Source organism: Malaclemys terrapin, chromosome 1 (genome assembly GCF_027887155.1).
Source record: "Malaclemys terrapin pileata isolate rMalTer1 chromosome 1, rMalTer1.hap1, whole genome shotgun sequence".
NCBI lineage: Eukaryota > Metazoa > Chordata > Testudines > Emydidae > Malaclemys > Malaclemys terrapin.
This window is the reverse complement of record NC_071505.1, coordinates 290,307,982-290,328,868: the sequence shown is the minus strand read 5'-3', so window position 1 is coordinate 290,328,868 and position 20,887 is coordinate 290,307,982. Positions and strand designations below refer to the sequence as shown.

The window sequence follows — 20,887 nt, the reverse complement described above, 5'->3', positions numbered from 1 at the left end:
GACCAGAATGGATTGTGAATTTGGTAGGGCCCTAAATATAGCCAAGTGCAAAGTTATTTATCTAGGAACAAGGAATGCAGGCCATACCTACAGATTGGGGGATTGCATGCTGTATCGTAGGGATCATAGTGGACAAGTGACTCAACGTGAGCTCCCAGTGTGATGCTGTGGCAAAAAGAGCTAATGCCATCTGTTGATATGCAAAAAAGAAGTGAGTAGGAGTGGAGAAGTGATTTTTACCTCTATATATGGCATTGGTGAGACCGATAGTAGACTAGTACTTACAGTTCTGGTGTCCACATTTTTAAAAGGATATTTAAAAGTTAGAGAGGGTACAGAGAAGTTTTTCAAAAGACATTTGACAACCTGCACAGACATACGTTGTGGAATAGTCTTTAGTCCAATGGAATCCCAGCTAAAGTTCTTAGTGTGGAGATAAAGGAAGAAGGAGGCACACGTCAGGACCCTAATTGGGCCCTGGGTGATCACTACTTCCCACCACCCAACACAGATGTAATAAGGTTGAGTAGTGTAATTTTTATAAAAAAAAATTAAAACTACTGATTATTCCTCAGAAAAGGTTTTTAATGACTTTAGACTATAAAAGCAACACAAAATAAGAAAAGCAAGAATAAAGACCAACACTGAATGAGAATTAATATAAATGGCAAGTTATACTGAAGACAAGCACAAGTATATGTAAAGTTATTATTCATCAGCTATTTACTATTATTCTTAACACTGTAGTATCGATACAGCCTTGAGATCAAATCAGCTCGAGCAACCAGACTTCTTTACTCCATAAACGTATACTGCATGCAACCAGACTTCTTTACTCCATAAACTTACCGTGCATTCGTCCGAAAATATGTTACCCTTCAGTCGGCCGTTTTCCGCACTGGCCAGGTATGGAGAGTCAAGAAGTGCACATCCCTTCGGTTCAGGGGGTGTGGGTCAGATTTTCCTTATGACCGAAACACACACACAATCCCATGCCTTCGTACTTTTTATCTGATCTGTCGGCAGTGTTTTAAAACAGACCAACCAATTAGGGTCGGCCAAATCTTTAATGTGGTTAGATTGTATAATTTAGGCTTACTTATCTTCTTGTAGCCAGTTATTTTATAGATTATTTTACCACATAGAAGTCAGTATAGATTATCTGGTTGCAGCGCATTTTGACCACAAGTTTTAGCTTGCTTCTTGCTTTTTACCTCTGCAAAGCGTGCCCTTTTTACTTCTGCAAAGCTTCCCCTTTTTACCTATGCAAAGCAGAAGTTTGAGGCCTAACATCGACAATACCTTTGTTCATTTCAAGTTTGGCAATACTTTTGTTCACAGATTAGTCACAGTCAGCATCATCAAGGCCATATACAGAGATGAGAAGTGCTCTGTTAGGTTAACAGGTTTCAGAGTGGTAGCTGTGCTAGTCTGTATCAGCAAAAACAACGAGGAGTCCTTGTGGCACCTTAGAGACTAACAAATTTATTTGGGCATAAGCTTTCGTGGGCTAAAACCCACTTCATCAGATGCATGGAGTGGAAAATACAGGAGCAAGTATAAATACATGAAAAGATGTGATTTGCCTTACCAAGTGTGAGGTCAGTCTATCGAGACAATTCAATTGACAGCTGGATAACAAGGGAGGAAAAATAACTTTTGAAGTGGTAATGAGAGTGGCCCATTTCAGACAGTTGACAAGAAGGTGTGAGAAACAGTAGGGGGAAATTAAGTTTAGGTTTTGTAATGACCCAACCACTCCCAGTCTTTATTCAGGCCTAATCTGATGGTGTCCAGTTTGCAAATTAATTCCAGTTCTGCAGTTTTACGTTGGAGTCTGTTTTTGAAGTTTTTGTTGCTGAAGAATTGCCACTTTCAGGTCTATTATTGAGTAACCAGGGAGATTGAAGTGTTCTCCTACTGGTTTCTGAATGTCCATGCATCTGATGAAGTGAGTTCTAGCCCACGAAAGCTTATGTCCAAATAAATTTGTTAGACTCTAAGGTGCCACAAGGACTCCTCGTTGTTTCTGTTAGGGTGAACAACCAGACAACAGAGTGGTTCAGTGTGGATACAGGTGTGAAACAGGGCTGCATTTTATCTCCGCTGTTTGACATTTCCATAGACTGGATAGTGCAGAAGTGTATTAACAAGACAAACAGAGGAATGGCATGGGAAGATGGCAAATGCTTAGAAGACCTGGTCTTTGTTGATGATGTGCTATTGAGTGACACCTCAAAAAAAGTTAGATACAAAGACAGACAACCTGCCAGCAACAGCAGACCTAGCATGGCTCAGAATTAGTTGTGCTAAAACAAACGTCTCTGAAACTCATACCTCAAGCAGTAACATCACATTAGAAGGCAAAAATATCAAGTGAGTAGGAAAGTTCATCAACTTGGGCAGCACCTGTCACAGTTCAGGGCAGTTGCACCTGTATTTCCCTCCTGTGGTCCAGCAAGGTTCCCCTAGTTTCCCAGCACCTCAACCATCACCTCTCTTGGCTGGAGACCTGCATCTCTCTCCCTCCTAACCAAGATTTTTCCAGACTTCACAGTTCCCTGCCTACACCGTGAGTTTCCCCAGCAAGACAGACTGCCTAAGCAGGAACAGTATCCCTGATGATGACACAGCACAATTGTTGCTGAGCTCTGTGATTGTATCCTCACGCACAATTATTTCAAGTTTGGTGACAATATATTCCTCCAAACCAGTGGCACCGCTATGGGCACCCGCATGGCCCCACAATATGCCAACGTTTTTATGGCTGACCTGGAACAACGCTTCCTCAACTCTCGTCCACTCACGCCCCTTCTCTAACTATGCTACATTGATGACATCTTCATCATCTGGACCCATGGGAAGGAGACCCTGGAAGAATTCCACCATGATTTCAACAGCTTCCACCCCACCATCAACCTCAGCCTGGACCAATCTACATGGGAGGTCCACTTCCTAGCACCACAGTACAAATAAGCGATGGCCACGTTAACACCACCCTATACCGAAAACCCACCGACCGCTACGCCTACCTTCATGCCTCCAGCTTCCATTCCGGACACACCACATGATCCATCGTCTACAGCCAAGCGCTGAGGTACAACCGCATCTGCTCCAATCCCTCAGACAGAGATCAACACCTACACGATCTTCACCAAACATTCTCAAAACTACGATACCCACACAAGGAAATAAAGAAACAAATTAACAGAGCCAGACGTGTACCCAGAAACCTCCTGCTACAAGACAGGCCCAAAAAAGAAACCAACAGAACTCCACTGGCCATCACCTACAGTCCTCAGCTTAAACCTCTCCAACGCATCATCAGTGATCTACAACCCATCCTGGACAATGATCCCTCACTTTCACAGACCTTGGGAGGCAGGCCAGTCCTCGCCCACAGACAACCCGCCAACCTTAAGCATATTCTTACCAGCAACCACACACCGCACCATAACAACTCTAACTCAGGAACCAACCCATGCAACAAACCTCGATGCCAACTCTGCCCACGTATTTACACCAGCAATACCATCACAGGACCTAACCAGATCAGCTACAACATCACCGGCTCATTCACCTGCATGTCCACCAATGTTATATATGTCATCATGTGCCAGCAATGCCTCTCTGCTATGTACATTGGCCAAACTGGACAGTCACTACGCAAGAGGATAAATGGACACAAGTCAGATATCAGGAATGGAATATACAAAAACCTGTAGGAGAACACTTCAACCTCCCTGGCCACACAATAGCAGATGTAAAGGTAGCCATCTTACAGCAAAAAAACTTCAGGACCAGACTCCAAAGAGAAACTGCTGAGCTCCAGTTCATTTGCAAATTTGACACCATCAGATCAGGATTAAACAGACTGTGAATGGCTATCCAACTACAGAAGCAGTTTCTCCTCCCTTGGTGTTCACATCTCAACTGCTAGCAGAGCACCTCACCCTCCCTGATTGAACTAACCTCGTTAGCTCCATACTGATTTATACCTGCCTCTGGAAATTTCCATTACTTGCATCTGAAGAAGTGAGGTTCTTACCCACGAAAGCTTATGCTCCCAATACTTCTGTTAGTCTTAAAGATGCCACAGTACCCTCTTTTGCTTTAAGCAAGTCTGCTTTGCTTTCTCCTCAGAAGCTATAAACAGTGTAATTGCCAACAGTTATAGTTTCCACACAGCCCTTTCTACACAAGCATATTTATTCTTATGGTGATAGAATTACAGAGCAAGCATATTAAAAATAATAAAAGAACCTACACACATTCTAATAACTTAGGCGGGATCTCCCCTATTCCCCCTAGCTCCAGCAAGGGCTATCGCAGGTGATCAGTCCTTCAAATCCCACCTAGGGGCTTTTCCATGGTTACAAGTTCAAAACAGGTGTTAGCTTAGAACAAGTACATAGCTTGCACCAATCAACCTGTTTCTTTGTACATCTTGTGCCTTTGATCTTGCCCTCATGTAATAGGTGATCGGAAGACAGAGGCTCTCTCCTCAGGGCATATCTTCAAAAGGCTGGGATTTTGCATATCTGGGTGGTGGTACATTTGCATTTACTCCCCCCTAGAGATTTCTTGGGAAACCCACTTAATTTTGTTGGTCCCAAAAGTACATTCATGTCTGGCACATGGTTTAAAATAGTTCTTTGAAGCTCATAACACTTCCCAGGGTTTAAGTTGGTCATTGGGTACATCTCTCCCCCCACAACCCACCCACCCAGACATTACATAAACTTTGCATTTTTAATATAATGAAATCCAAAGATATATAACCTTAACACAATAAGGGTTTTCAAGTTTATTGCAGGAAATTGCCGTATGTGTCTCAGTAACTTACTGGCCAATGGAGAGCTCAAAAAGTAAGTGACATCAAAGATAGGAAAGGCATTCACAGCATGTACTAAACTTAACAATGTAGGGAAATCAAATATATATATAGCATCAAAACAAAACTGAGAATTTTCAGTTCAGACATAATCTCATTGATAACATACAGCTGTGAGAGTTGGAGATCTACTAAAACTAGACACCTTCAAAAATAAGTGCCTAAGAAAGATTCTGGCCATTGGATGAAAAGATTTCATTACAAAGAGATCTGAGAAATCACAAACCAGCAGCTTGTTTCCACCATGATCAGCTGGACATATTTGGGGCATGTACTCCAGATGCCAGCACATAGACTCCCACATGAAACTGTCAAGTGGAAAAGAAGTGGTGTGAGGAAATGGGTACCCCCAAGAGAAACCATGAAGAAGAACTCTTAGGGAGGGCAGAACAGTTAATCTCAACACCAGAGAGCATATGGAAGCAGTGGCACATTACATAGAGGAGTGGAAGAGACTAGTTTCCATCAGGGGGGCCATCATCGGTGCAGGAGGGATGGAGTGGACTCTAATGAATTACCGAGAAGAGCTACCAAAATGATTTGAGGGCTGGAGAAAATCCCTTATGGTGTGAGACTTAGAGCTCAATTTATTTAGCTTATTAGAAAGAAGATTGAGAGGTGATTTGAATAGTGTAGAAATACATTCATGGGAGAAAATACTGGGTACTTAAGTGCCCTTTAGTTTAGCAGAGAAAGGTATAGCAAGAACCAGTGACTGGAAGCTGAAAGCCAGACACATTCAAATTGGAAATGTGACACACATTTTTAACTATGCAGATGATTAAGCACTGGAAAAAAATACCAAGGGAAGTGGTGGATTCTCCATCTGTTGATATCTGCTAATTAAGACTAGATGCCTTTCTGGAAATTATGCGTTAACCAAACACAACTAAGGCTTTAGTCAAACACAAGTAATTAGGCTCAGTAGTTGGTAATTGGATGCAACTTAATGGCCTGTGATATACAGGAGGTCAGACTGGATGATATAATGGTCCTTTCTGGCCCTAAACTGTATGAATCTATGAATGAATAAAAGCAAGTGAACGCTGATTCTTATTTATGGCATTATTGGCATTTACGTGGTTCTTTTACAATATATATTATAAAAGGGAATGTGTTCGTTTGTAAAGTGTTTGGTGTCTGAACAGAGCGATTAAAAAAAGGGTCTCTCTCACATCCATAGCATTCTGAAATATCCAGAGAAAGCGTATGCTATCAGACAAATGATTCGCTGTGGGAAGATACCTGCAGAGCAGTATGATATGAGATGTGCATTAATCATACATATCGCAGGTTAGGATATATATATATATATATATATATATATAAAATATAAATAGCTTGCCCGTGCTGTGCATTGAAATGTATTTTTTAGGTCAGTGGTTCCTTTTATTACTTTCTAATTATCAAAATGAAACATTTTGATTGACCCAAACCAAATTATTTTTTGGACTTTAGGTTCATGAAAATTTTTGAGATTTTTTATTTCAGTTCGAGATGGGAAAAAATTCTGAAATCTCAAAAATTTTCACATGACAGGAAAACCTTTTCCTGCCCATCTCTACTATCTAATTAACAGTGACTGACACTTTTTGTAAATGGTCTCAGCAGAGACTCAAGAATGAATGGGCTTGGATCTTGAACTGTTATCTTGCTTCTACAGGTGGCCTCACTCAAGCAGAGTTTAGAAACATTGGTAGGATGGTTTGGAGAAACTTGTATTTTTATCACCCATGTTATGTAGTTATTTTGTGGATTCATAAATTAGGCCAGAGGATACCATTATGATCATCTAATCTTTACTGTTGCATAACACAGGACGCAGAATTTCACCTGATAACTTGTAGTTGAACAAAAAGATTTATTTTAGAAAGATCTTCAGTTTTGATATAAAGACTTCAATTTGTTCCAATAGTTAATTTACCCTCATTATAAAATTTTTATCTTATTTCTAATGTGAATTTTTCTGACGTCAACTGTTAAACCCTTTCAGACATTATTGTGTCTTTGCTGCTAGATTCAAGAACCCAGTAGTAGTTTGGTCACCATAGCTACTTCTGTCAGGGTCTGAAAAAACTACATCCCTGACCAGCATAGCTGTGCTGACCCAGCCCAATATAGATGCAGCTATGTTGGTGGGAGAATACTTCTGTCAACATAGCTGCTGTTGTTTGCAGAGGTGGTATTTCTACATCAATGCAAAAACTTCTTTCATTGGTATAGGCTGTGTCTACATTACGGGATTATGCCATTATGGATAATGCCATTATTATACAATATAGATTATACCTGCACTGACATAGCTATGCCAGTATATTCTCCATAAACATACCTTCAGATAAATCGGATACCTTCTTCCTGTGTAATTACAGATTGCAATCAAGTAGTCTCTAACCCTCTCTCTCTTTGATAAATTAAATAGATTGAGCTTCTTTAGTGCTCGTAAGGCACATTTTCCAGACTGTGAATTATTTTGATAGCTCTTCTGTCAATCGTCTCCAACTTTCAATATCTATTTGAATATGTGGACATAAGAACGGCCATACTGGGTCAGACCAAAGGTCCATCTAGCCCAGTATCCTGTCTTTCGACAGTGGCCAATGCCAGGTGCTTCAGAGGGAATGAACAGAACAGGTAATCATCAAGTGATCCAGCCCCTGTTGCCCATTCCTAGCTTCTGGTAAACAGATGCTATGGACACTATCCCTGCCCATACTGGCTAATAGCCATTGATGGACCTATCCTCCATGAATTTATTTAGTTCTTTTTTGAACCCAGTTATAGTCTTGGCCTTCATCACATCCTCTGGCAAAGAGTTCCACAGATTGTTCCACAAATACTTCCTCTTGTTTTAAACCTGCTGCCTTTTAATTTTATTTGGTGACCCCTAGTTCTTGTGTAATGAGAAGGAGTAAATAACACTTCCTATTTACTTTCTCCACACCAGTCATGATTTTATAGATCTCGATTGTGTTCCCCCTTAATTTTCTCTTTTCCAAGCTGAAAACTCCAGTCTTCTAAATCTCTCCTCATATGGAAGCTGGTCCATACCCCTAATAATTTTTGATGCCCTTTTCTGTGCCTTTTCCAATTCCAATCTATCTTTTTTGAGATGGGGTGACCAGATCTGCACGCATATATACTGTGGGCATACAATGGATTTATATAGAGGCAATATCATGTTTTCTCTCTTATTATCTATTCCCTCCCAAATGATTCCCAACATTCTGTTCGCTTTTGTGACTGCTGCCCATTGAGTGGATGTTTTCAGAAAACTATCTACAATGAATCCAAGATCTCTTTCTTGAGTGGTAACAGCTAATTTAGATCCCATCGTTTTATATGTATAGTTGGGATTATGTTTTCCAATGTGCATTACTTTGCATTTATCAACACTGAATTTCATCTGCCATTTTGTTGCCCAGCCACCCAGTTTTGTGAGTGTTCCAGTAATGTCTGCACAGTACTGTATAAGTAGGTAATACAGTCTCCCTATTCTTGCCCATTATTCCCTTGTTTATACATCCAAGGATCATGCTAGCTCTTTTTGCTAGAGCATCACATGGGGAGCTCATATTCAGCTGGTAATAAATAGAAGACTTCAATTTCCAGGATGTTAATTCTGTTGCAAATGCTAAATTCATTTAAAAATAACGGACGCGAGATGATCTGAAATCAGGATACTGTATCTCTAATATATGCAGAGGCATGTCATATATGTTGAGGCGCTGCCATAAAGTACTGCAGGAAACTTTCAAATAAATCAGCTTTAACACAAATAATTTAATTTTCACTTGTTTTTCTTTTTGCTGTAATTCCTAATAATAATAAATAATATAATGTTAACACAACTTATATAACACACATCTGTTTTATCAAATACATTTTTCTTCCTGTTGGCTCATTCAGTGAAATCATAATGCTGACATTTTGATGACACAATGATTTCCATGGTAGTAGATTCCTGCCACAAACACAGAATTCTGACTTCTGAAGGATTAAGCAGTACAAACTGGGATATGAGGACGAAAGCAGCTGTTTAAGACCAAAATTTTGAAATAATTGCTTTCAATGTAAATAGTTTTTTTCCACGTTTGTTCTGGTTTAAATCTAAGAGGACTATTAATAAAATTACCTTTTATTTTTGGCAGGCACAGTCACTGGCATCATCTTTGTCCACACGACAGCTATTACGAATTTGTCGTCGGCTATCACAGTATCCAGATGAAAGTCTCTACCATGCTGTCAATAAAGCCTGTCTTTCCAGGTAGTCATACTAATTTTACTGTGAAAGTTTAAGGCTCTGTGAAACAATTGCTAATATGCTAAAAAGATGGTTTAATATTTTTAAAGGAGTTAGACATTAAAAGTAGAAGTGCTACTATTCCAATTCTCCTTAATCAAAGAATGTTAGATTTCACTTCTGTGGAATTCCCAGATTTCAAACATCATTTGAAACAAATCATTCAGCACTTCTTTCTAATCTGTGTGTATGTGGCATATGCTTAATGACTTAATAGAAATAGGTCTTCAGAACTAATAATTGTCAAAAGTGTGATGCTGTCTTAAAAAAGATATTACTCAGGGTTGTATTAATGGAATACAATGTGGTTAGGTGTCAGTTAAAGGTTTGTATTTAGATTTAGGTGTTGCATTTTTTAAAAAATTGTAGACAACTTAGATTTTGCAAAGGAAGGCAATAGCAATTATGAAAAGTTCTGAAAATATGAGTGATGAAAGTCTAAGGGCCAAATTCTCCAAGGTACTGAGAATATTCAGCTGTCTAAGCCCAGATCATACAGGCCCTGGGATCAGTCACAGCTGAAGGATCTTGCTCCCATTAACTGTGGAAGGAACAAGGTCATCGTCGTCCCCCCCCTCCCCCCACTAACTCATTCGTCATTATAGCTTCTTCACTGGAATCCCACATAACAATGTAGTGCTTTAAAATGAGCATTTATATTAATATAATTTTTGGGACTGAATTTTACATTAAATCTAAAGAATACATGGTGGCTACAACTTTCTGTATTTTGTGATTGTATTTTTTTTTTTACCCATATAACTTTGGAATTAGGAGTTATTGATGTGGGGAGAGGAAATCGGACAGTTTCCAGTAGCACGAGGTCCCATTTCCTTTGCTAAGCACAGATAGAGTAGGTGAGGAGTTGGAAACTGTCAGAGTGGGACAGGAATTGACTTTATTTAGGCATGGTCAGGGTGAAGTGTCACATTGATTTTGGAAGACAAAAAGAACCCTGAGAAAAGTAAAAACTGACCTTCTTTTTTTTCTCCCTCCTTGGTTTAGGTTTTTGCCAAATCTTGCAAGATCAGCTTTACATAAAAATCTGCTGGATTCAGGGATTGAGATAAACCCAGATGATATTAGGAAACAAGAGGAGAAGGATTATAGTTGTATGCTTCTATCACCTTTTGTTTTTCATCTTTCATGAACATTACTCAATTGTTTGAACACAAAAAGATGTATTAAATGTTCCCTTAATTAAGTGTGCCCTGCTTTAGATACATCCCTTAGCTGTTGTCTTGCTAAAGAATGTACCTGTATTTCTCTACATATGTTCTCTAAATTTTCTTCCTAAATTTAAGTGATTCTTTATCGTAGCCTGGCCCATGGAATTTTGTGTGTAACTGTTACATTTTTAAGCCTCCCAGATCAATGGGGTCCTTGTTCACTTTGCTTTATTGGGTCACTTTGCTGCTTTCCTCCATTAGCATTCTTGTTGTCCAGGCTTACAATTTTTCTGTGATTAAGTCTTCCAGACCTTGCTTCATTGCAGCACATCCTCCACCTCCCCAGTACTCTGTGCTTCCTCTTTAATATGACCTAAAAAAGCTCTTTTCGTTCATTATTGTGTTTACCCCCAATTTACTCCTCTCTATCCTCTGGCCTTCCTGCTTCCATCTTTTTTTCCTCACACTCAGCTTCATGTTTTCTGTCATGTACCACACAGTCTATCACTTCCTGTCCACTAAATCTTTCTTTTCAACTTATTTCATTTCCTTACAGGCTCACCAGTACTCTCTTTGCTGTTCTTCTCCTGCACAGTTGTTGAGAGTTTTGTTTTCTGTGTTTGTGTCTTGTCTGTTTTTATTGCTAGATCTTTAAAACAGGCGACATGTCTTAACATATATTTGGAAAATTCTGTACCAGTAAAAATGTCTACAGCTACTGTATCTAGTAATACAGGCTCTCTTCAGTTTCAAAACATATGTGGTATAAATTGGTGCCAAGTAATAACTTCATATAGGTAGGATAGTTTGAATTATAGTAATATGACTTAGAGAGTCATTCCATTGCATACAAAGTTTAATTTTTTTGCAAAACTGACACTAATATGCAAACTTTATATTACTTAATGAATCAGGTTCAATCAGATTTATAAACAATGTGCAGCATTAGAACTACCAAAAATACAGCAGATTTAGTAAATTAATGCTCACATTACCAGCAATTTTGTAACTCTGCCATTTGCAAAACCATAGCAGAGTTAAACTAAACTAAAAATAAAAACAAACAATAGAGAGCAGTTTCTCAGTATTACAGTTCAGGTTTATCCAACCCAACAGGATGTCTGAATAGAGGAAAAGGGCAAGCATCTGTGGGAGGCAGAGTTGACTATCTGGAACTGCTGTGTTGTAGCATAACTACTTGTAGCAGACTATTGTGGTTAGCCAGTACAGTGGTTTTAATTATTTTTCTCTCCAAACTACTTCTGAAGGTTTTCCCAACATATACAAATTTAGCCACTTTTCACTTTCGTTTTAAATGTGCCTGTTTTGTGTTGTTAGCCCATTTGTATAAAATGTGCTGAATGGGAAACCAACAGTGACTTTATCTTGCCTAAAGTGTAAAGGAAATAACTGGCATGCTGTTTCTCCAAGAGGTGAGTGCAGTCAAACAGTTTTAAAGGCACTCAATGATTAGAGGAAGGGAGTACCAAGTTAAGGCTTCAGCCAAAGCAGCTGTCACAATTTGCAGTGTTCTTTCTGATACTTCTCCCCCTAACATCACCAATTTGTCACACATTGTAATGGAACTCATTTTAAGCCTTAGAGCTTTATGCTATTCCTTTTCTGTCCTCTTTCTTCTGAAAGCTGGAAGCTTTGCTGTACCCATACATTGCAACAAATGTATGTATTATCTCATTACCAGTATTCTTGACCACACATCTGCAAATCAGTGTTGTAAGTAATTCCTTGTTTTTCATAAAATGTATAGGTGAAATACATAATGGCTTTCTGAGGATTGGATCTGCCACCATGCCCGTTTATAATACCAATGAGAAAATGAAAGTGCCTGATGTTCTGTTTTATGAGAACACACAGGTAAGTGCATTTCTCTGACCCTACAGATGCAATAGAGTTTGTTAAACATCGTAGTAAAGATTTTTTAAAGAGCATGTTTGTGAAGTGGTTGCATCAGGCTGCAACAGTGATCCTTGAAAAATTTTAATCTTGTTGGTAAATTTGGTGCTCATTTCAGATGACTAGAGATCAAGCTTCTTACCCATCCCTTTGTAAAGAGATTATAAAAATCTTGTAGAACATTCATAAAAAATAACGAACAACTATTGAACCTGGATTTTGTTTATAGTGAATCAATAAAATACTGTGTTGAGAGGTTTTATTATTGCAGCTTGCCTAAGTCACTGTTGTTATAGGTAAACAGTTTCTTTCTAAGATCCTATTTTTAGAAGTTTATAACTTGAAGTTTCGCAGCTTGCAGTACACAATTTGGATTAGGAATTACTCATATACATTTTTAAAATCCAAAACAATTGAATTTTTGAAAACCTATCACTGTTCATAGTAATTTTATTTGTAACACTTTTTAAATACACAAACAATATGCTCATTAACAGCATACTGAGCCGAATCATAGACTGGTGCACTCCTGTTTAAATAATATTCAGTTATTATTCTAAAATGGAATCTCTAGAGTGCAGAAATACAACAAAAGTCGCTGCAGCATACAATTTTCCTCCAGTTATGTAGTCTATGCACTCTCATTGGTTCTGAGTGTGTAATTTGCATAATCACTGTACCGTATTCTTAATAACTATATTATGTGCAAATCCCAGGATTCTAATTGGCTGACAGACATTTTTAGCTAATCAGAGTGCAAGAATTGCTCAAGAACTATGCTGTATATATGCAGATCTCTAATATGGCTACTAATGGTTAAAATCTCTGCTCTGTACTCACAATTATCATGCTATTTGGTGTTAATAGAAATGTTACTTCACCCTCTCACACTCTTCAGCTGACCTAGAGAAATTCCAGAATGTATCTGAAGGGAAAGAGAATAAGAAAAATAACAGAAAGCAAAGAAGTGGGTCTGTGAACATGCTATGAAAGGGGAAGTGTTCTAGCAAAGGCAGGTCCACTGCTCTTCACTAGAGAGGGTAGGTTTCTGGTCACCACAGCACTGAAGTGTCAGCTGTCAGTCCAGGGCATGCTTCGCCATAGGTCCTGCCCACTGAGTGAATCTCAAGAATGCTTTGCCTTTCATAGGCAGCACAGGCAGCTAGAGCACTCTTGTGAAGTGTTTGCCTATTAGTGCTAGCTTTTAGAGCCTGGCAGGGCCTCTTCCTTAGGGAGTTTCCTTTCCTTCATTTTTTCATATCCTTTTCTTTCTTTCCCCCCTCATTTGCTGGCCCTCCACAGAGCAGAGAGTGCAACCTCCGCTGCGTGGGCCCTGCGGGCAATGTGAATTTGTGAGAATCTTTTTAATTTTCCCTAGAAAAATTGGATGTTTGAGGTTTTGTTCTGTGCTGTCATTTCAGTAAAGTACTTTAACTTTGGGACTCTCACAGATGAAATCCTAAACCCTAGAATAATGCCCTTGTGCTACTCTTTCCATCTTCTTGTTTAAGGAGACAGTAATTGTAGTGATTGCAAATTGAAAGCACTGCAAAAATCGGAACTTGACCTATGTTAGAATTATTTATTTGCTTTGTTTAGGTGTCGCATTTTTGTTAAACGTGTTGGCTAAAGGAAATTGCCCCAAATCTATCAACAATAGCATTGTGTGTTTGATTCTTCCTAAAAAACTGTCAGAAAGTAGCATATTGCCAACTAAAAATTAGTTTTCTTCTTTAGTCCTGCATTGCCAGCTCCCACCCCAGTGTGACACACTAAAATTCTCTGATGATTTCACAACCATAAAAATCTGCTGGAGAATGAAACTGGCCTGTGGGTAATAAAGCGATTATTATTGTGTGGTGTCGTTAAAAACCCAGCATTTCGTTATGCACACTTGCCCCCAAAACATTTCATGTTCCAGTGGGGTTTCAGCATTGCTGTGAAATCACAGCATGCTGCAACTGAAGATGTAGTACCAAAGCGGGAGCCAGCTATCTAAACTGGGCTGCATATTGTGAGACTCAAAAGAAGAACAATGATTTTTAGATATGTGCTAAATGCCCCAATTAGCCTAGCTATTGGGGGGCATTGAATATGTATTGACAAAGCCAGTGGAATTTTGACATTTCCATTTGCAAATCTCTTATATGAACATGACATGATTGTAAATGTTCTCTGTATATCTTACTACAATACTAACTTGGACCCTGTTGCTAGGAAAATTAGACAATTTCTAATGAGTACTTGCATTTATTGTGCAAAAATAGTTGTTTGATGGAAACAACTTGAGCACAATTACTTATACAATTTAGGATTAATTTATTTACATGACGAAATGTGAGGAAGTACTCCCATGTTTTTAGCAATTAACTCAGAAAATGTAATGGACGTGGCTTGCTGGGATACATGATGTTAAATCTAGACTAAAACTAATCTGGTCAGCTGTAAATTTACAGTGTATATGTATGCAAGAAAATAAAGTAATTTGCCTTGAAGCCTTCTCCCCTACTCCTCAAAAATTATGGTGCATTCGATAGTCTTTTGACCTGGGTAGTTAGGATTTTGCAATATTAAGCTTTGATTATAAGCATCATTAAAATATTGCCTTTTGTTATGGTCTAGAGCAGGGGTCGGCAACGTATAGCTGACGCGGCGGGAAGCGGCGTGGGCCGAGGGATGTGCTGGCCGCGGCTTCTCGCCGCCCCCATTGGCCCGGGATGGCGAACCGCAGCCAGTGGGGGCCGCGATCGGCCGAACCTGCCGCATCAGCAGGTAAATAAAGTGGCCTGGCCTGCTAGGGTGCTTACCCTGGTGAGCCACGTGCCGAATGTTGCCGACCCCTGCTCTAGAGCGATTTGGAAAATCAAAACAACTTTTGCAGTGTTATAAATTGAATATTTCCATATACTCAGTAATAATGCAGGAGTTACTGATTTCAAGAAGCAAATACCAGTGATGATATGATGATGCTGAAAGAAAATATAGTATTATGTTACATTTATGTAAAGACAGTCATTCCTTTTTCTAAGTACCCTGTCTGACCTACTTACAGATGACCTATTTTCACTAGATACAGAGGATACACAACATTTTGATGCTAGTAAAGCAGCCTGCATTTTTTGAGTTATCAAGGTCCTTAGATAATTGCATTATTTTTATTTGCAACAAATCTATTTGTTTAGAGCAAGTTTAGGTTGATTTTTGTTTTCAAGTACATTACTAAGTGTACACGTTAGAATGTTTTATAACATTTAGTTAGTATTAAATATATCACAAGTATTTTAACAGTGACTTTGATTAGTCAATCTAATTCTGAGATTGTGAGAAATGCAGTATGGCCACACACTTTTGATTTGGGATGGATTTTCTTTCTTTTTCTTGAAAATAAACTAATTGCAATAGAAACTTGTATTTGAGATGAAGTCAGAGTTAACTAGTATTAGAGATCAATGTCTCACCTTCAAGTGATATAAATGTGTGTAATTATAAACATATTGGATCAAATTCATCTCTTGACTTCAGTGGATGTGTACCAGAGACAAATTTGACCATTGGGACTTTTCTTCACATCATATAAAAAAATATTCTTATTAGTTCTTGATTATTGTAGTTTGCTGTAATCTATTGCAATATTATTATTGTAATAACTTGAGTGTGCATCCTGTTTTATGTGGTGGTAATATTTTGAGCTGAAGAAATTTGGGGGTCTATAGCAAATAAGCCCACATCCCCACAACATAATTAATACCAGGTCAACAGGAAGCACTCTCAAATTATTTATTTATTTATTTGAAAACGTAATGTATGTATTCAGATATTAAATGAAAGACGATAAAAACCAAACTGCTAAATGTTAAATTGTTTCTAATAATAATAATAATATAAATACATACCTTGGAGTTTATACATACAATGCAATTTATACCTTCAAGTCAGTGGGACTGCTATGGGTACCCGCATGGCCCCACAGTATGCCAACATTTTTATGGCTGACTTAGAACAACACTTCCTCAGCTCTCGTCCCCTAACGCCCCTACTCCTGCTACATTGATGACATCTTCAACATCTGGACCCGTGGGAAGGAGGCCCTTGAGGAATTCCACAGGATTTCAACAATTTCCATCCCACCATCAACCTCAGCCTGGACCAGTCCACACAAGAGATCACTTCCTAGACACTACAGTGCTAATAAGTGATGGTCACATAAACACCCCCTTATACCGGAAACCTACTGACTGCTATACTTACCCACATGCCTCCAGCTTTCATCTAGACCACATCACACGATCCATTGTCTACAGCCAAGCTCTAAGATACAATCGAATTTCTCCAATCCCTCAGACAGAGACAAACATCTACAGGATCTCTATCAAGCCTTCTTAAAACTACAATACCCACCTGGTGAAGTGAAGAAACATTGATAGAGACAGAAGTGTACCCAGAAGTCATCTACTACAAGACAGGCCCAACAAAGAAAGAAACACAACACCACCAGCTGTCTCCTACAGCCCCCAACTAAAACCTCTCCAGCACATCATCAAGATCTACAACCTATCCTGAAGGACGATCCCACCCTCTCACAGACCTTGGGAGACAGGCCAGTCCTCGCTTACAAACAGCCCCCAAGCCTGAAGCAAATACTCACCAGCAACTACACACCACACAACAAAAACACCAACCCAAGAACCAAACCCTGCAACAAACCCCATTGCCAACTCTGTCCACATATATATTCAAGGGACACCATCGTAGGACTTAACCACATCAGCTACACTATCAGGGGCTCGTTCACCTGCAAACCTACCAATGTGATATATGCCATCATGTGCCAGCGATGCCCCTCTGCCATGTACATTGGCCAAACTGGACAGTCTCTATGCAAAAGAATAAATGGACACAAATCTGACATCAGGAGTTATAACATTCAAAAACCAGTAAGAGAACACTTCAATTTCCCTGGTCACTCAATAACAGACTTAAAAGTGGCAATTCTTCAACAAAAAACTTCAAAAACAGACTCTAACGAGAAACTGCAGAACTGGAATTAATTTTCAAACTGGACACCATCAATTAGGCCTGAATAAAGACTGAGAGTGGATGGATCATTACAAAAACTAATTTCCCCATACTAATTTTCCCCTACTGTTACTCACACCTTCTTGTCAACTGTTTGAAATAGGCCACCCTCTACAAAATCACCCACTACAAAAGTGATTTTTCCTCCCTTGGTATTCTACTGTGAATTGAATTGTCTCGTTAGCACTGACCCCCCCGCTTGGTAAGGCAACTCCCATCTTTTCATGTACTGTGTATATATGCCTGCTACTGTATTTTCCACTCCGTGCATCTGATGAAGTGGGTTTTAGCCCATGAAAGCTTATGCTCAGATACATTTGTTAGTCTCTAAGGTGCCACAAGGACTCCTTGTTGTTTTTGCTGATACAGAGTAACATGGCTATCGCTCTGAAATTTGTGAAAAGTGTTTACCACAGGTGATAGGTTGTTTTTGTCTTTTATCATTTTCCTGTGTGAGTTCATTCAAGAATATAGTTTCACCCACACAGCTTTTATTGGGGCATTTAGTTCACTGGATGAGGCACACCACATGTTGTGATAGGCATGTGCCAGATCCATGAATCTTGAAAAGTGTATTGTTGGTGGAGATATGTCTGCAGGTTTTGCATCTGTTCTGGCAGAGTCTGGTGTGCCTTGAGTCGGTGTGTCCTGGTCTATGGGGAGCTTGCTTCTGATGATGAGTTTGGAGAGGTTTGGGGGGCGTGTTTGAAAGCCAGAAGAGGGGATTCAGGAAAGATTTATTTCAGGATGCAGTCCACATTGAGAGCGGGTTGTACTTGTTTAATGATACCCTGTATGGATTCCAGTGTGAAGTGGTATGTGACAACCAGGGGTGTGCAGGTAGCAGAGGTTTTATTTCTGTATTGAAGCAAGTTCTCTCGGGGTATTTGGGTGGCTCATTTCATGATGCAGTCTACATACATACAGTCATTATATCAGTCCTTGTACTGTGGCTGACAAATATTAGCCCACCAGACTAAAAGGAAATTCATTCTGAACAGTTATTGAGAAATATGGAAATCAGACACCTAACGCCAGTCAGAGTGCAGGATAGTATATCAATGGAGTTAAAAACTGTTTCAGTTACTGAATAGATTCCCTCTGCTCTGATTGAGACAATTCTGTTCCATTAAAATACCAAATAAATAGATATAGATAAATAAATAAGGGTTCTTGTGAAAAATACTTTAAGTAATCTTGCATTTATTTTGTGTGTATAAGCACAGTATTTAAAATTCTTGTTTTCTTTGTCTCTAGCATATGATGGTGATGGAGGATATGCTAAAAGACTTTTTGCTGGGAGAACACCTTCTTCTAGTTGGCAACCAGGTAAGTTAAAACATATATCTCTTTACAATATGTGAACCAAATTCACCATTGGTATAAGCAAATGAAACTCTTTTGCTTCATTGAAGTTGCATCTATTGTGCCATTGATAAATCTTCAGTTACATCTGAGAATGTTATTGGAATCTAATTTTAGAATAAGTAAATAACTACAGAGAAATCTAAACCTAAAGGACAAATATACTAGTATTGTACATATATAGCCTTATTTGAAAGGTACCTTAAATTACTTCTGTGCAGCAATGTAGAAAACTGATTGTATATCAAATTCAGTCTCTTCATGTGCTCTTAAGAGTTGATAAGGACTCTCTTTCATTTTGTCTGGTTAATTCTGCTCAGAATTCAGGATGTTTTTCATTTTTTGTGTCCATAAAACACAGCTTGTTATCACTGCCACCACAGAAGTTTAAGTAACAAGAGGCTAGATATTAGGAACTAATCCAGTTGACAAATTTTTTTTTTTTAAAGCAGCCACATTAAGATAAGCCTGCTTTCGTGCCATGTACACTATTACTTTTCCCCTTCAAGGTGCCAAGGTTTTCATCCTGTGCTTGCTTGCAAACGTTGTAATTAAAAAAATATATATATATATCCTTTTTTGTTCATTTATCTTAAGTTAAAAGTTTGACCCTCGGGATCCACAAAACATTCTTTATCACTTCATAGCAAAGGCAGAGTAGTCATGTTTTAGATCTTATCTGTCCTATAGTCTTGTTCAGATTATTCACTGGTTCACATAACTGAAGTTTCAGAGTAGATGGCTAGACTCTCATGTACTCTAAAGTCAATTTATACCACTTTGCTTGACTAAACACACTGACCGTGATGTACAGTGCACTTACGCAGTTCTCTGCCTGCATACACTGTCTGTAATGCAGTCTGTACCACTGTGCAGCACAGCAGGTAGCATAATGGAGAAAAGGGGCATGGCCAGAAGGAAATGGGGTGGTTGTGTGGGTATTCCCAAAATTATGGGTATCCTCTTCATTAATCTGCCCATAAAGAGGACAGAAAACCACAGCATGAGTTAAAGCAGGTAAGCCGCTGTATGTGACTGAGGAGTGGGACTCAGAGATTCACTGGAGAACATTCTACACCAGCCCTGCTCACGAGTGCTATTCCTTGTTCATGACCGCCAGACACATGTGCTCTCTGCTCCCTCCAGGCCTTCCATTTTCCCACTCCATTGTAGTTTTCATTGCTGAAAATGTTCAAATCAAAGTTGCTGTTTCTGAGCGTGTGGTGGCTGCCTGCCTCTTGCTGAAAATTGACAACACTTTTATCACCAATAGAAATCATAAGCCAATTTCTATCCTGCTTGTGTGCTCGTTTAACTAGCATAAAAAGCAATTTTTAAAATAAAAATGTAATGTTTAAAAGCATACCTTCTCCTTTAAACAGTTATTAAAGCAGGATGGAAAATGGCTTGGTACATTTTATACTGGACTTTCATAATGCTAATGTTCACTTTTCAGCAAGCAGCAGGATGGTGATGACCAGCAGGAGGCTCAGAAATGCTAAACGTAGTTTAAATGATTTCTAAATACAGTTAGCAATTTCAACATTTTGAATTTCCTCAATTCACATTTGGTCTTTAGGATTTGCTAGTTAACATTTGTACACTGGATCTACTATTATTATTTTCTCCTCAGAAATGCTAGGCACCTTGCATATCTATAAGATAGGTCCCTGCCCTAAAGAGTGTGCAATCTAAATAAACAACTTATAGACAAAAGAGGAGGAGGGTAAAAGGTACAACGCGTTTTAAAGATGTAGCATACTCTAAAAGTGCTAAATATCATTGTTAATAATTTAAACGAAGGCCATCACAAGCTCACTTGGTAGCAATTTCTATTTCTCTTGCACTTAGTGAGAATTGTAAAGTAAGCCAGCAGTAAGTAGGTAGTTCAAAAATGTATTAATGGTTTTAAAAACGTAACTGCCTGTAGAAAAATACAATAATTTGTCTTCCCTATGGATCTAATATTGGCATCCAGCCTTATGCAAGGCCTTACTTTAGCTGATGGAGATGTGAACTTAGATTACTTGAAAAATTATGCTCTTACTAGAAATAAATTTTAGTGTGAGGAAATTAATAAAACAAGTGATTGACTCTTTCTTTAAGGTTTTTCAAAGGCCATGTTCTATAGAAAACTTGACCACGTTTCCTTCAAAGATAATATTC

The 20,887-nt window shown here is 38.8% G+C and overlaps 1 protein-coding gene across 1 annotated transcript in view; it reads left to right on the top strand.

Annotated features, from left to right (window-relative positions):
• The window catches only part of VWA8 (von Willebrand factor A domain containing 8), a 264,570-nt gene that overhangs the window by 102,005 nt on the left and 141,678 nt on the right, over positions 1-20,887 (top strand). Inside the window, 4 exon segments of the mRNA XM_054013957.1 lie at positions 9,046-9,161; positions 10,203-10,309; positions 12,135-12,241; positions 18,614-18,685. Coding sequence (XP_053869932.1) covers positions 9,046-9,161; positions 10,203-10,309; positions 12,135-12,241; positions 18,614-18,685 — 402 coding nt within the window.